This window comes from Lepidothrix coronata, unplaced genomic scaffold (assembly GCF_001604755.1).
Source record: "Lepidothrix coronata isolate B3197 unplaced genomic scaffold, Lepidothrix_coronata-1.0 Scaffold13, whole genome shotgun sequence".
NCBI lineage: Eukaryota > Metazoa > Chordata > Aves > Passeriformes > Pipridae > Lepidothrix > Lepidothrix coronata.
The window spans coordinates 3,141,808-3,159,138 of NW_016690193.1; the positions used below are offsets into that span (position 1 = coordinate 3,141,808).

Genomic DNA, 17,331 nt, shown 5'->3' on the forward strand with positions numbered 1-17,331 from the left:
CCATGCACTTCAATCAATACACCATATGTCATCAGGTAAATTAGGCAGAGGAAATTAAAGAGCCACAAAGTATCAGCCTACAGAGGTGACTGAAAAAAGAGAAAAACCAGGGGTCAGTGGAGTTACCCTTCTCTCATAACAATCACTTAATCTCTGACCTCTAACCCTTTATCCCTAATATTTACAAAGGCATAGAAAATAAATTTTACTTCTTTTTTTTCAATTTCCAGTGCAGCTTAAAGGCTCTGGATTCAGATAACATAAGTAGGTAATGTCTCTAACCTCCACTATAAGGGATGCTCTTAATTCCAAAGGTAGTAAATCATTCCTATCCTTTTTCTCATGTCAGTCAACAACCTTGTCTCCCTCTCCCCTTGCTAACATGCCTCTGCGCCTCCAAAAGTAATAGTGACCTTTTCCTTTACTGACTCATGGATTAATATGATCTATTTAAAACCTGGAAAATAGCATTTTAACTTTCTCAAGAAGCAGCAAAGCTATAGGGAACAACAGCTCAGTCTCTTACACCACAGAATATAGAAAGCTTTACATAAAAATAGCAGACACCAAGCTCAAAAGAGCCAAAGAGACTTTTCAACATGCAACATGAGGTTAAGCTGAGGCACTGCCTGCCATGACACACTAGAGGTGCTAAAAGCATATATGAATTCCAAAAAAACTAAAGAAAACCCATTGTTGCCTAATAAATACAAAACATCACCTCTCTCAGAGGCCACAAGCCACACAAATCTGGGTGCTGACAGAATGCATGGATACTTTCCAGTGAACGCTCGTTTCTTCCGTATCTTCCTCATTAGGCTTCTACTTCATACAAAAGCAAAGACAGAATAAGAATACTGGAATAGGCGGACTTTTGGTCTGCTCCATAAAGGCCATTTTATACCCTCAGGTGTCTTTCAGGACAACTTGTCAGACAGGCCCAACAGGCAGACAGGATGCATGATATCGAGGACTCCCTGCCCTCTCTCCACCTGGCTGAACACTGCAACTTAAGGGATAGGGGGCAATGCCAACAAGTTCCTGTCCAGCATAGCAGGCACATCTCCTCTGTGACTGCCCCCCTTCCCAGATGTCCTCACACAACAGGTATGAGGTTCTGCAAGTGGAACCAAACAGTAAAAAAGACAGTGGTTCATCTAGCATGGAGGTGTTGTCAAAGTGAAGTCAGCCTATGCCCTGTGACAAAACTGCTTCCATAAAGAGAAAAAGATGGGTCACTGTCATGGGAGACTCCCTTCTGAAGGGAACAGAAGGCTCCTTATGCAGACTGGACCCACTTCTTAGGGAAGTCTGTTGCCTACCTGGGTTAAAGATGTGAAGAGAAAGCTTCGCGCCCTAAATACCACCCTCGGATCATTATCCATTATTGATTTTTCAAATAGGTGGGGATGAAGTTGCAACTGAGGGCAATAAAGAGAGACTTCAGGGCCTTCAGATGACTGGTTAAGGGATCAGAAGACCAAGTAGTGCTCTCCTCTATCCTTCCTGTTGCAAGAAATGATGAGGGAAGAAATGGGAACAGCCAGCAAATCAATACCTGGCTCTGAACCTGGTGTCACCAGCAGAATTTTGTGGATTTTGATTATGGGTTGGTCTACACGATACCCAGTCTGCTGATGACAGATGAGGTACACCTGTCTCAAAGGGGGAAAAGGATCTTCACACAGGAGGTGTTAGCAGGGCTCACTGAGAGAGCTTTAACCTAGACTTGAAGGAGGAAACTGATAAAACCAGCTCACTAGAGATAAGCTCATCAGTGTTTGAGGGATGGTGTGCTAACAAGGTCCTTCAGTCTGGCTTGTCAGTGGAGGTAGGAGATGGAGATCCATGTAGCAGCAAAGATGAAAGGGTTATTGATGCACCAGAAAGCATGGAAGCGTCTGAGAAACTCAGGGCTTCTCCTCCTCAAAAGGTGATGGGATTGATAGTCCAACAGAAGTGGATCTACACCAATGCCCACATCATGGGCAACAAACAGGAAGAACTGGAAGCCACCATCCAGCAGTAAACCTATGACATAGAAGCCATCACAGAAACATGGTGAGATGACTCGCACAACTGGAGTGCTGCAATGGATGACTATAAACTCTTCAGAAGGGATAGGCAAGAAAGGAGAGGCAGTGGTGTATATCAGGGAGTGTTTTGATTGTCGAGAGCTAATGATGGTGATTATACAGTTGAGTGAATCAGGGGAAAGGCCAACATGGCAAATATCATGGTGGGAGTCTGTTACAGAACACCCAAACAGACTGAAGAGGCAGATTAAATATTCTATAAGCAACTAGAAGTCTCATGATTGCAAGCCCTTGTTCTCATGGGGGACTTCAACTTACCAGATGTCTGCTGGAAATACAATACAGCAGAGAGGAAACAGTGCAGGAGGTTCCTGGAGCATGTTGCAGATAACTTCCTGACACTGCTGGTGAGTGAGCCAACTAGGGAAGGTCCCACTGGACCTCTCTGTGAACAGAGAAGGACTGGTGGGAGACGTGATGGTTGGAGGCTGTCTCGAGCTCAGTGATCATGAAATGATCAGTTTTAAATTCTCAGGAAAGTAAGGAGGGGGGTGAGCAGCACTGCCACCTTGGACTTCCAGAGAGCAGCCTTTGACCTGAGACTGGTTTAGAGAGTCCCTTGGGAGACAGTCCTGAAGAGTAAGGAAGGTGATCAGGAGTAGTCAGCGTGGATTCAATAAACATAAATCATGCTTGACCAACCCGATTGCCTTCTACAATGAAACAACCATCTGGATGGATGGAGGGAGAGCAGTGGATTTGGCCTACCTCGACTTCAGCAAGGTTTTCAACACTGTTTCCTCACAGGCAAACTCAGGAAGTATGGACTGGATGAGTAGATAGTAAGGTGGATTGAGAACTGGTTGAATGGCAAACCCCAGAAGGTCACAATCAATGGCACAGGGCCTAGTTGGAAGCCTGTCACTAGTGATGTCCCCCAAGGTTCAATACTGGGCCCAGTATTGCTTAACTTACCCATCAAAGACTTTGATGAAGGGGTAGAGGCCTCCTCAGCAAGTTTGCTGATGAGACAAGGCTGGGAGGAGTGGCTGATATCCCAGAGTGCTGTGCAGCCCTTCAGAAGGACCTCAACAGGCTGGAGAGATGGGCACAAAAGAACTGTCTGAAATTCAACAAAGGCAAATGCAGGGTCCTGCACCTGCGCAGGAATAACCCCAGGCACCAGTACAGGCTGGGGGCTGACTTGCTGGAAAGCAGCGCTGCAGAGAAGGACCTGGGAGTCCTGGTACACAACAAGCTGTCCATGAGCCAGCAGTGTGACCCTGTGGCCAAGAAGGCCAATGGTATCCTGGCCTGTATCAGAGATAGTGTGGTCAGCAGGACCAGAGCAGTGATTGTCCACCTGTACTGCTGAGGCTGCACCTCGAGTCCTGTGTCCAGTTTTGGGCCTCTCATTACAAGACAGATATTGACATGCTGGAGCATGTCCAGAGAAGGGCATTGGAACCAGTGAAGAGTCTGCAGCACAAGTTATGAGGAGTGGCTGAGGGAACTGGGGTTGTTTAGTCTGGAGAAAAGCAGGCTCAGGGAGATCTTATTGCTCTCTACAACCACCTGAAAGGAGGTTGTAGCAAGGTGGGGCTCTGTCTCTTCTCCAAAGTAACAAGCACTAAGACAAGAAGAAATGCTTCAAGTTGCACCAGAGAACTGTGTTGCCATTTCAGATCTGACCTTGATGGAAAAAAACCAAATGCTGTTATTAACAGAAAGCTTTGCTAGTCATCATAATAAAGTTCATTTAACAGAACACATTTCCTTGTCAACAGCCTTAGAAGGAAGAAGATAGACTGAGCAAATAATCTTCTGTCCTATACACCAGTAAGGTGTGTGAGAAAGCCTCTCTTGCAGCTGCCATTAATGTACTTGTTCCATGTTATTGTTCTCTTTCTTTGTAGTTGTCCAACCTTCACCTGTCAGGAGCTTTACATGCTTCTAGCTATTCATGGACTTAGTATTTTAGAAGGGGCGGTGGAAACAAGGTAATAAACCAACATAACCATCTTAAAAACAGTTGTCCAAAGAAACTGTTCTTGGGAGAGGAAGGAAACTTCCTGAACTGGTTCAATCACAAAACGAGGTCAGGATTGTTTGAACTAATACTGTATTCAAAAAATCATAGAATCTTCAAGGTTGGAAGAGACTTTTAAGATCATCAAGTCCAACTGTCAACCCAGCATTATCACTGTACCCCCTAAACCACTAAACCATTATCACCCAGTGCCAGATCCAGACACCTCTTAAACACCTTCAGAGATGGTGACTCCACCACCTCCCTGGGCAACCTATTCCAATGCCTGACTACCCTAACAGTGAAATTTTTTTTCTAATAACTAATCTGAATCTCCCTGTCTCAGCCTTAGGCCATTTCCACATCTCCTCTTACTGAAGGCACAGTAGAAGAGACTGGCCCCCACCTCACTATAATCTCCTTTCAGCTTCTAATACTAGATAGATGATAGATACTAGATACTAATGTGTAAGGGAATGGGGAAGCAGAAGTCCAGATGACATGAAATATAAAAATTATTATAGCTAACCCAAAGCTGTTTCTTTCCACTAAGCATTTATTCCAAGAAAAAATATTGCCTAATATAATACATGACATCACTAATGTACTTCTTTTGCTTGAACTAGATATTATGCTATAGATCAAAAGAGAGATTTAACAAAGTAATCATTGTTTGTGGTTGAAACACCATGATTAGATCTGGACCTTCTCTTTAATTAGAAGTCAAACTTTGACTCAAGCCTCAGGAGATGGCAAAGTCCACTATACCCAGAACACATCACAAACCTCTTGTAACAATGCTCCCAAGATTAAGATGCAGCCATGCATACTTATAAAGACCATACTTATATGAATACTTTCCACATTTAGGGGTGTGTCACCTAATTTCAGTCCTCTGTAGCAAGGGACCCTCCTATGACCTGAAGGGCCCTGCTGGTGACCTGCCTTGGTTGTAGCCTCCAAGGCAACATCAACATGACTTTTCGTACCACTGAACCTTAGTTCTCTTCTTGAAGCTGAAATAGCTGGAACAGATGCAAAAGCAGCGCCTTGTTGTCTACACTAAGGGCTAGTACTAGCTCAGTTGAGCCTGTGATTTGCCACAGATGGCCAAAACCAGGACAAATACTGTATGTAAACAGGGCCTAAATTCAAATGGTGATATCTGTACTAAGCAAAATACCGCTTCTGAAAAGAGAAATTTTGTAGCAAAATCAGAAATGCAAAATCACAAAAATTTCTTACAAATGACAGGATCAGAGTCTGAAATAAGCTGTGAAAACTGCACAGCAAGCATTATACTGAAATACAGTAAGGAGAAAGAAACTATCAATGTGACAGGCCTCACTAGGAATACTTTTCCCCCATGATGTAGTAGTAAGAATGCAACTGTAACATGCTTTAGAAGAGTACTTGGTCAATCATTTCAATGTTCGACCTGCTAAATCAGATGCTACTTAAGGTAACTGATTCCCTATACTAGAATAAAGAACAAAGACACTAAAGAATAATTTACAATGAAATTACGAAGTAGGTGAGCAGTACAGAAAAATAGAACAAAAAAAAGGAAGAAGTAACAATCTCTTCTCTCTTGGCACATTAGAGTAAGAGGCCATGGAAACCAACACAATATAACTGCAAACTGAGCTCTCCCACTCAGATTCCAAATGTGAAGGAAAATGTACTTGCTGTCCTAGACAGAAACCTACGTAAATCCTCAGGGAAATAAACCAAAGCTCAAGTATCAGCTCCAGCACTTTTAAAATATCAATATGAAATTCTTTCAGAGCAAACCTAACAACTACTACTTCTGAGTTCAAAGTTTACAACCTGCCGAGTCTGCCTCCTCGGCCCTGATACACATACTATAGGCTGCCCTTAGCAGCTCCTCCTCGTTTTCTGTTTTCTTTGAGAATATTACAAATGCCTTTGGAAAGAATTCTCCACCAGCCCTCTTTCCCAGCTACCAGATGAATTTCATCTGCTGTTTGTCATTGAAATGTCTTGAGGAGAAAAAACAATTATAAAGAAGCAGAATTATAACCATTCTAATTTGGCCCATCACATGTTACTCATAAGCAGAGAATTCCAGTTCTCCCCACATCTTCCAGCCACCTCAGAGCAGGGCTAAAAGACAAAGCCATATGGTTGATTTGAAGAGAATTATTTCAATTTTATAGGGAAAAAGTGAAATCTTCTCAAAATGACCTTTAAAAGGAAAGCGTCATGATTAAAAAACTGTGATGTGTAACTGTGTGCTTCCTGAAACCACCTTTTCTAGAACTAAGGTCTAACATGGTTGTTTATGCTCCATATATAGTTCCCCTAATGCACAAGGAGTGTGGCCGTGAGTCTGGATGGTCCTCAGTACTTTCTACAGGAGTCTACTCCGAAAGATGATGGGATGGTGAAACTTGTTCACGTACACAAGATGCCCAAAGAAGGACTGAAATTCTTTCAGTGAAGAAGGAGGGTCAGCCTTTTTCTCTTTATTCCTTCAACTAGCATCTCATTCTCAGCATTATTCTCCATTTTGAATTAGCATAAGCACTGGGGTGCAGCCCAGACAACGGAAGGAGTTGTTCAGGGCACCAGAGCAAACAATCCTTCGAAATTCCCTTTGCAGAAACCAGAAACAGAGCACTCTTTTATTAAAACAAATCCCTCTTCTCCATTTAGGAATAAGGAATCTAGAAGTCTGGCTAGGATGCACCCTTCAAATAACTCTTTACTGTTGTGAGATGAATAGCCAAAGATCCCCAACACAACAGTGATGAATTGACAGCATTAAAACAAACACCCGCAGGAACAGGCTCTAGATACCCATGTGATCTCAAACTGCTGACAACGAAGCTGAACCCATCTGCCACTTATTCCTCTGCTCTACCTGTGATATTTTTTTCCCTCATTTACAGATAAGTATAAATTGAGCAGGGAAAACTAACATTGCTAAGAAAAAAATTAAGCATAATGATTTATTATGGCAAAGAAGCTGTCAAAGAAACACGCACAAAATTACTCCAGCTTATTCTACTTCCAGAAGCAATATCTCTGATGTGCACAGCAAATACTGCTGACCAGAAACATGTCACAAACAAAAGAAAGACACATAAGCAGATTCCAATTTCAAGTTTCATGAGTTTAAATTCATACTTTACCTGTAGGATTGCACTGAGTGAGTCCAAAATTTAGCTCTCAGAATGAAAAAAAATACAGCCACATGATCCTACGTTTCAGCTAACAACAACAAAAGTCATGACACAGAGCCCTTACTTCCAGCTCTGTCACTGATTTATTGTGCAACTTGCAAGAAATCATTCTGCAGCCCTGTGCTGAACCTGCTTCATCTGTAAAGTGGAGACACAGCTCTTTTTTTCCCTGGGGATCAGCCTTCTGATCCAACTAACCACATGAGCACTGATATCAGCCTGAAGGAGAGAATGAGATCCTTCCTTCTGGAGTGACACAGGCTTAGCTCAGCTCAGGGCAATTGTGAAACTGCACCCCAAGGGTTTGTGAAGAAGACTAGATACTTTTTATTATTACATCAACTTCTGACCTACTGGGAGTGTACAAAGGCAGGATGTTCTTCTTTTTACAGTCTAAAAGCATACTTAGACTAAGAGTAACCTGATACTCCCTAGCCTTAAAAATCGTAAAAGCTAAATGTAAAGAACCAGAATGTCACAGTAAAACATTCCCCAATCTTAATTGGATGGGCAAAAGTCTGAAATTTTCCTGTGTGGAACAGATGCATTGACAAGGTCATCCAGATATTGCCAGTAGACGACATAAGGCTTTCGAACAACAAAAAACTGTACTTCACAATGTCTGTGGGAATGAATTTGGTCCTGGATATTAAGCAGTCCAGTGTTTAGACTGTTTCTTTTGGCACTGTCTCCCACAGCATTATCATCTGGAAATCGAGTTAGTAAGTGACAGACAAACAGTCTGTAAGTGGGCTGAAAATAAGTGGGCTCAATCTCTTTCTCCTGGGAGGTTTTCAAATTTTTGCTTAAAAAACGCATCGTGGGCCTGATCTAGTGTTAGCATCTTCCCACTATGAGCAAGATGTCTGATTACACAACCTGCAGAGGTCCCTTCCCACCACTCTGTGATTTCTCAGTACAGAAGCAGCTGAAGCATCAGAAGTCTCTCTACACTGCCCATTTGACTAAGACATAACAGAAAAGTGGAGGTCTTAGGCAGGGTTTACAAGAGCACTTTCCACTCTTTCCGGTGCCCAATTCCAATACCATAGCCTGGACTTTAAACTTACCTAAAATAAACAATATCTGTTAAATGCCCTACAAAATAATCAGTGAAATTACTCCTAAGGACAAAACAACTCAAACTGCTATGTGTCAAAAAAATCAGCAGCAATTCGTGAGAGGCTTCAAAGTAGAACCCCAGGCTTCAGGGGTTAGGAGCTAGCAAGATTTCTGCAGCAGAATGAAAGACTCTCATATTTCCCTTCAGATATGCAAAGCTGGAATTTGGAGGTAATGGAGGGGCTGGAATGTATGGAGCTTACAGCTGGCAATGGCACAGTTGAGAGCTTCTGGGTAAGGATTAAGGGACAAACAAATAATGTGGATGTCATCATGGGAGTCTACTACAGACCTCCCAGCCAGGACGATGATGCCAACAAATTATTCTTTGAGGAACTAAGAGACACTTCTAAGTCAGCTGCCCTTGCCCTTATGGGGGACTTTAATTTGCCAGATGTTAACCGGGAATACCACATAGCTGGCCCAAACAGGTCCAGAAGACTCCTAAAAAACACCTGGATGATAATGGATGATAACTTCATGGTATAGGTATTAAGGGAGCCGACTGGGAAAGATGCCCTCCTTGACTTGTTCATTGTTAACAGAGAGAGTCTCATGAAGGAAGTGGTAATTGGTGGCCATCCTGGCCACAGCAACCACAAAGGAATGAAGTTTAAAATCTCTGTTGACAAGAGGAAAAGTGCCAGCAAAACTTCAATCCTGAACAGGAGTGCAGACTTCAGGCTGCTCAGGGAACTACTTACTAAGGTTCCCTGTGAAAATGCTTTTGAAGGTGATGGGGTCCATCAGTGCTAGTCAATTTTTAAGCATCACCTCCCAAAAGCATAGGAGCAGGCAATTCCAAAATGTTGGAATTCAAGCAGAAGGCTGCCTTGGCTGAGCAGCAATCTCCTTTGGAGCTAAAGCAAAAAAAGGAAGATGTATGCCAAATGGAAGCAACATCAGGTGATGTGGGAAGAATAGAGAGATGATGCCCAGCACTGTAGGGAGAGAACTCGTTGTGGCCAAAATTCAATTGCAGTTGAAGCTGCCAGAAATATGGGGGGCAATAAAACAGTTTTTTGAAATACGTTAATAGCAAGAGGCAGCGTAGAAATAACACCAGATCGTTACAGGATGAGGATGGTCACCTCACAAGCAGGGACAGAGACAAAGCAGAGGTGTTTAACACATTCTTTGCTTCTGTCTTCAACGTAGATGATGGACCAAGGAGGTCTCAGTGCCTTGAGCTGGAGGGCCATGACTGTGAGAATGATCAACTCCCAGAGGACCCAAAACACACGCAGGATCTGCTCCAGCTGGATCCCTGTATGTCTAAGGGGCCTGACAGCATGCATCCAAGAACACTAAAAGAGCTGCTGATGTCATCGCAAGACCTCTCTCAATGATTTTTGAATGGTCTTGGGAATCTGGAGAGGTCCCAACTGACTGGAAGCTGGCGAACATTGTCCCAGTTTTCAAGAAGGGCAAGAAGGATGACCCTGGAAATTACAAGCCTGTCATTCTCACTTCAGTGCCTGGTAAAATTATGGAGAACATTATTCTGGGATTTACTGAAAAACACCTGAAGGATAACATAGTCATTGGTCACAGTCAGCACGGCTTCATGAGGGGAAGTCCTGCTTGTCAAATTTAATCTCCTTTTATGACAAGGTAACACACCTAGTGTTAGGAAGCACCTAGGAAGCCAGTTGATGTAATCTTTTTGGATTTCAGTAAAGCTTTTGATACTGACTGGCTCTCACTGTATCCTTCTGGACAAAACGTCCAGCACACAGCTTGATAAACACACCATGTGGTGGGTGAGCAATTGGCTCACAGGTCGAGCACAGAGAGTAATAGTGAATGGGGGAACATCAGACTGGTGACCTGTCACTAGGGTTCCACAGGGCTCCATTCCTGAGCTCTTCAACATCTTCATAAATGACTTGGACACAGCACTGGAAGGGACACTGAGCAAGTCTGCAGATGACACAAAACTGGGAGGAGCTGTTGACTCCCCTGAAGGCAGGGAGGCCCTGCAGAGAGATCTCAACAAATCAGAGGACTGGGCAGTCATCAACCATATGAAGTTCAACAAGGGAAAAGTGCTGGATTCTGCACCTGGGACAGGGCAACCCTGGACATATGTGCAGACTGGGGAACAGCCCCACAGAAGGGGATCTGGGGGTCCTGGTTGACAGCAAGTTGAATATGAGTCAGCAGTGCCCTGGCAGCCAGGAGGGCCAACTGTGTCCTGAGGGTCATCAGGCAAAGCATCACCAGCCGGTCGAGGGAGGGGATTGTCCTGCTCTGCTCTGCACTTGTGTGGCCTCACCTCGAATATTGTGTGCAGTTTTGGGTGCACACAATATAAGAAAGATATTAAACTCTTAGAGAGTGTCCAAAGCAGGGCAACGAAGATGGTGAAGGCTCTGGAGGAGAAGCCATATGATGAGATGCTGAGGGCACTTTGGCTTGTTCAGCCTGGAGGAGATTGAGGGGAGACCTCATCACAGGCTACAACTTCCTTGTGAGGGGAAGCGAAGGGACAGACACTGATCTCTTCTCTGTGGTGACCATTGACAGAACTCGACGGAATGGCCTGAAGTTGTGTCAGGGGAGGTTTAGGTTGGATATTAAGAAAATATTCTTCAACCAGAGGGTGGTTGGGCACTGGAACAGGCTCCCCAGGGAAGTGGTCACAGCACCAAGTTTGACAGAGTTCAAGCATCTGGACAATACTCCCAGGTACATGGTGTGATTCTTGGCGTCTCCTCTGCAGGGCCAGTAGTTGGACCCTGATGATCCTGGTAGGTCTTTTCCCACTCAGGATATTCTGTCATTCTATGGAATTACTAAATGACTGACCATAATGATTATAACATAGAAAATCCTGTTACTGTTTTCTCAAGAACTCAATAGCATATTGATTTGTAAAAGCACATTGGTTTAATTATATAGTGAGGACAGTTCCACTGTTCTCAGGCCAGTGCTTTAAGACTCCTTTCACGCTCTGTTAAAGGCTTAAGATCTTAATTAAAGGGCATCTTTCAGGCTTCACAGATGATCTGGGCAAACACATTCTTAAGATATAGTCAGTTACTGTAATATTTATGAAACACAATTTCACAAGATCAACATTATATAGCTGAGGACTAGAAATGCAGAGCTTTCACTAACAGAATTCTGCTACATTAAACAAACAAACAAACAACTAAAATAAAAGTCAGATACAGAAAACCATTCATAAAAACGATTGCTTGATTTATCAGATCCTCCCTAAAGGGATCTGTAGTCCCTTTGATCAGACACTTCAAGTGCTTCTTTATAAAGGAACAAAAGAAGAGTTGTGTCTATTTGTATAGTTGATTTGATGTACTTTAAATAAAAAAGCTCAATTTAGTTCGATCAAATGAAGGCAACCATCTGTAAAAGAACTTTAGCACATTACAGTCAGCAGACAGACTATATGCCAGTAAAACCTAGAATCTATTTCTAGAAATGAACTTATTGCTTTCATCCCCCTCCCTATTTTTCACAGTAGGCTCTAGTATTCTAAAAGTCAAAATCTCTTACTTGTCTTCAAATAATTGATATCCTACTAAATCTCTCAATAAATTGTTGCAGTGGTTAGCTACCTTCATCCTCTCATGTCCAAGGTCAAGGCTACTAAAATGAATTATATCATATTATAAGACCATGTTTCAGGATTTTTTGATCCATAATCCTTACTCAAAAGGGGGAAAAAGCATAATAAAATTTATCCAGTTTCTTCTATAAGCTTTACTCATGTTCAGGGATTAACTGCAAATACGTAGATGCCTGAAATCCTCTATTGTATGACTATCATAATTTTCAGTTTGAAAACATTTAGAGGAATAAAGGATCTACTTCTTTTGACCTAACTGACCCGTGTTACAGCAGTGCATGACCTGAAGCTATCAGAGCCAACAGTACTTGTGTGACCTGACAGTAAAATCAAGAACTAATTATAGTTACAGACTATTACTGTTGCCAGTAGAGATATATTTTAACACTGTCTGAAATATAGCAATTGAAGAATGGGTAATATTAGGTCATGAAACTAAATGTCTCTTGCTAAAAATTTAACATAGCGATAGGTATTATTTATTCAGGGAAAATCTGTTTTGATCTTAATAATGTGCTAATATTTCACAAAAAACCCAACACAGAGCAGTACATGAAATAGATATCCCCAGGTCCTGTTCTGCTACTCCCTGCTTTATCTAAACAATCCTGAATGGTGCATGGTTGCCAATTGCCAAAACAGGCAAAAGACAGTGTAATAACACACATTTTGTAAGTATTCCCTAGTATCTGTTTCCCTCCTTTTAAACCATTATCTATGGTCTTTGGTTCATCCACTCCCCAAATTTCTTCCCAGTGCCATGCCAGATCCCCATATCACCACTCAGAACACTCTCCCTTTCTGTAGCATTTCTCCCATACAAACATTTGATAGGCCAGAATATTTTTCAAAGTTCCTGATACTGCTATAAAAATACTCCTACAAAAGGAGTAACTATATAAATGACCATTTATATACTGTTGTGTCTAGGATAGGTTTTTTATATGCTTTTCACTGTAAATTAGCTATGTCCAAGCTGTGTTTTAGAACTGTTTCTGTTTCATTGCTTGATCTCTTCAATCTTAATACCGCAAAGACTCAAGCACAAGAAATACATGGTCACAGAAATACATGAGAACAAGAAGTTGGAAAGGACAAGCTTTAGACCCTCAAAAATCACAAAAAATAATGTTATGTGATCTTTTTATTAAGATGATCATATTGCAGACCAAAATTTAATCTTACAATGCATGAGGAAGAGTTGGTGGTTCCACTCTGGATCATGAGAGAGATGGTATATTGTGTTTTTTAGATATGGAACCCACAACATACAGTTTAAGGAAAAAGTAGACAAGATGCCTCTGAATCATTGTATTATCTCTTTCACTTGTCATGAACTGCTCCCAGAGAAGAAAGTGTCATGAGTGTAGTAGCTCATCACAAAATGGCATAAAGCTGTCCTCACTGGAACTCAGACAACTCTGAAATGCTGCCCACGTTACAAGAGAAGTGTGCTTTGCACTTCAGCTTCAGTCTTGCACTTCAATCTTGCATACTTCACAACTTAGTTTTCTCTCAGTTCTTACATCTGGTCTTATGCAGCTGCAGCTCTTTTCCTAGGTATGATATGGGGATACGAAGCTCATCCAGCAATTTGTCACCACAGAATTATGCTCCAACTCTAATGACAGATGGACCACAGAGTGTAGCAGTATCAATTAGCAGAGTACATAACCTAAGTAAGGCAGGCTGTTCCTGTTCCAGTATAGAAACAGCAATGAGACGTGCACAAAGCCACACTTCCCTTTAAACAATGGCTTTTCTTCCTCATAGCTCATCCAGGAAAGCAGAGCTATCATGGATAGCCAGTGAGATTGAGAAGTGGGTAGAAGATACATAGCTGTGGTCAGAAAGCACATGTGCCGCTGACAGGAATGGAAGACTGCATTTTTCTCAACATTATGAGCAACTTATATTACATACTGTTAACTTCTCTGTGCTTTACACCTGAGAATTTGGAGTCTGTAGCCCAGACAACTTAGTGAAGTGTTTTATCATCAGGGCATTTGAAACTGCAATTCCACAGAAAAAATAGGAACTTTTACTTTGCTTTTGGTTCCAAATTCAAAGCTCTAAAATACACTCCAAAAAGGTACTGGCGAGAAGGACCAGACAGAAGAAAGAGGAAGAGATTAAAGCTGTTTCAACCACAAACTAAAAATTTTGATAAAATTAAATTTCCTTTTGATAATGATTTGGATTTATTTGACATTATTGTAATATGACATGATCTAATAGAAGTTCGAACATGTGGAACGTAGCTGCATCATTTTAAGAAAAAAAGTGAAGTACTTTTAAGCATAAAAGGAAACCAGGACATGCAGTGATTGAGGTTTTAAGTAGATGTAAGTAATCAAAGACAAAGGCAATACTGCCCTGCAATTTAAAGACACTGCTGGAATCAACTACACTTCTGGACAGATAGGGGAGGGAAGGGAGAAGCATCCTCTCTTGCATCACATCACATGGTAGATACAACACATCAACTGTGCTATAAGAAGAGGCTACAGTTTCAACTGTTCTTCCAGCTATAAAAGCTACACCACTGTACTGTAAAACTGTTAATAAAAAAGAAAAATTTAGACTGTAAAAATCAAATGAACAGGTCAGGTCATGTCAGAAGGCTGGATGCCAGCAGCATTTTTTGGAAAGACTTTTCACAAAGGAGCAGGAGAGCCAGTGTTAGCTCGTCTGCTCTATCACTTCATTAAAATCCCATTATCCACCACATGATATGGATGAGAACTCATTCCCCAGTGGAGAATTGAAAGAGAGAGAGTTTGAAAATATGGCAGAAGAGAAAGGGGTTTTTTAAAAAATGAGAGGATCCAAAGAACTACAGAATATTCTGAAGCTTAAGGGAAAGTATGGCCTCAAAAATCAATACCTTCGAAGTCCATGACAACTGCTGATGAAAATTCTAAATAAACACAAAATGTTTGTGTGTATGTGTGTGTGTTCTGTTTAATACTCTTTCATTTGCTTTTCTCAGTTTTGAAATCTTAGGTATGATGGGATCAGAGTTAATGGAATAAATAATAGCATTGCTATTCTTGACTGAACCAAGAATTATTTTCCTTGCTACAGAAGCAAATAGTTCAAAGAAGCAAAAGTCATGAGGGCTTCTTTTTTTAACCCACAGCTTTAGCGAACAACCCTGTGCATGATACATAAACAAGCCTTTGGATTTTAAGTACACACAATTACAATATAGTAAGTCCTATTAATTTCTTGTAAAATTGCCCATAAGGAATATAAAACAATTATCTTTAACACAAAATTATTTTGGTATTGCATTATTGTTACCAAAACAGAGAAGTAGAAGAATGGCATTTTTATTTTTCTGGCCAATCTCCTAGGTCATCCCATAAAAGGAAAAAAAAAATAAGGGGGGAAAAAAAAGAAAAAGAAGAATAAATACAGAAATATGGTTCTTACCCTGAAGAGCGGCAGTCTGGTTTATTTCTTTCCGAGCGATCTGTGAAAAGGAGGCATAATATCAGCACAGAAGTTGGATGTTCTTTAGCAATACTAGTACAGAAGTCTTATAAGAACTGTAAAACCATATGACTAACAAAACCAAAAGCTGATTCTGTTATAAAACTGTTTTTCCACACTGGACTAGTCTGCCTAAGACCAAGTAAAATTACTGCAAGTTTAATATTTGGTAAAATTCCTCCACTCAAAACACTGCGTATTTAATGTTTTGTATTAATGATTTGGATGCCTCCCCTCCCTTTAGCTGAAATGAATAGGGCTTTAGTTTAGGGTAAAAATAAGGGAGAGGAAAGAGGAAAAAACGAAAAACCACAGATTACTCAGCGCAAAAAAATCATTCCATGAATCACAGCTGGCAGAGTTCCCTGACAGGATGGGAGAAAAATCAGCAGTTGGTTGCAGCAACATCTGCAAATACAGGGAATCCAGTGCAGCCCCACCATTAACTCTTCAACTTCTGGGGGTTCCAGATAATGAATCTTTCTGTGTTTTTAGAAAGGGTTTTGTTTATCCTGTATTTCAAGAAGCTTAATTGCACAAATAAAAAGCTTCAATAGGCAAAGAAAGTATAAAATACTTCTCCTAAGAGTTAAGATTATCATAAGATAAGCATAACAAAATAACCAGTGTTGTGATATTAGAATTCACATATTATATGTTATATTTTAAGTCCAGAATATCTCTTACTGCATGACTTTTCAACTACCTGAAAGAACTGAGATTGCTGTCAGCCTAAAATACATATATTATACATATAAAATACATATATTAGAGAGGGGTTTAAACTTTTATTATAGAGAGATCCACTATGTAAGTAGAAGGAAATTCTTACAGCTACATACAACCTCCACTGACCACGGCAATTTTGCTTCTAAATCAATCTGTGTGTATTTTTAAACAGAAAGCTATTTTTCATGTGCTAGTAAATGCTTTACTGAAAAGCCTGTCTATACAGAAGTGTCTTCCTAAAAAAATTTTCACCCTCACATATTTTCAATCTTAAAGCTCTATATTTGAAATAAAATTTGTTCTCTCGATAGCACACATTTGTTTGTGCATTATTTCATGTATAAAAGAAATATTTTCCTCTCCAAGCTTTAAGTGCTCATTTGATTTGTTTTCATGAAAGTGGTAAAAAATTATTGCACACCAATAGTGCTAATGCTTCTTCCATCCATAGGTGCTCCTATTGAGCCATCATAGCCACACAGTGTATAATTTATTTTGTTTTCTGACCCACAGCAATTCCATTGTATTACACCATGTGCAACTCTGGTAGCTAGAAACACCATGGTATAGCTCTGGTATAGCTCAAACCAGAGTTGTGCCAACAGTTGTTCAAACACACACAGAAAGGCCTTTTCCATCCTTACCATGTAACCCCTTACCTGGGAGTACTGAAAAAAATGAGACAGGACTTACTACTGGAACGTGCTCGCCATGTGTTGCTTGTTATCAGTGTTCCCTGCTCTGTAGGCAGCCACAATCTAACAGTATTCAGACAAAGCCTTCCCACTTCTAAAAAGATCGTGTGAATAAACCAGTGGGAAGGAAGCAACAGGGTCAGTGCACATGTAAGCACAGCTCCTGGGAGCTCTACCCTCAGACCTTGTCCAGTCGGCAGATCCACCACTGCTGCAACCTGCTCATTCAGGAAACCAATGCAATTCCCTTTTCCCTTTTGTTTTCATTCCTGTTTCAACATCTCAATATTACATTTGTTTTTACACATTTTATTTACCGCTAAGCTTAGTGAGAGCACACCACCCACACACACATTTGGTCGTATTGAAAAGAACAAATTGTATACCTACAAGCAAACAGCACTTAGAAATAAAACCTGCA

At 41.1% G+C, this 17,331-nt stretch overlaps 1 protein-coding gene across 3 annotated transcripts in view; it reads right to left on the bottom strand.

The window, feature by feature from the left end:
- SH3D19 (SH3 domain containing 19) overlaps positions 1-17,331 on the bottom strand; it is an 86,727-nt gene that overhangs the window by 51,798 nt on the left and 17,598 nt on the right. For 2 of the 3 annotated variants that reach the window (XM_017805799.1, XM_017805798.1), the window contains exon 2: positions 15,427-15,466. In XM_017805799.1, coding sequence (XP_017661288.1) covers positions 15,427-15,466 — 40 coding nt within the window. Of the gene's footprint in view, positions 1-15,426; positions 15,467-17,331 lie in introns of those variants that run through there. The other variant, XM_017805802.1, reaches the window with a different exon arrangement.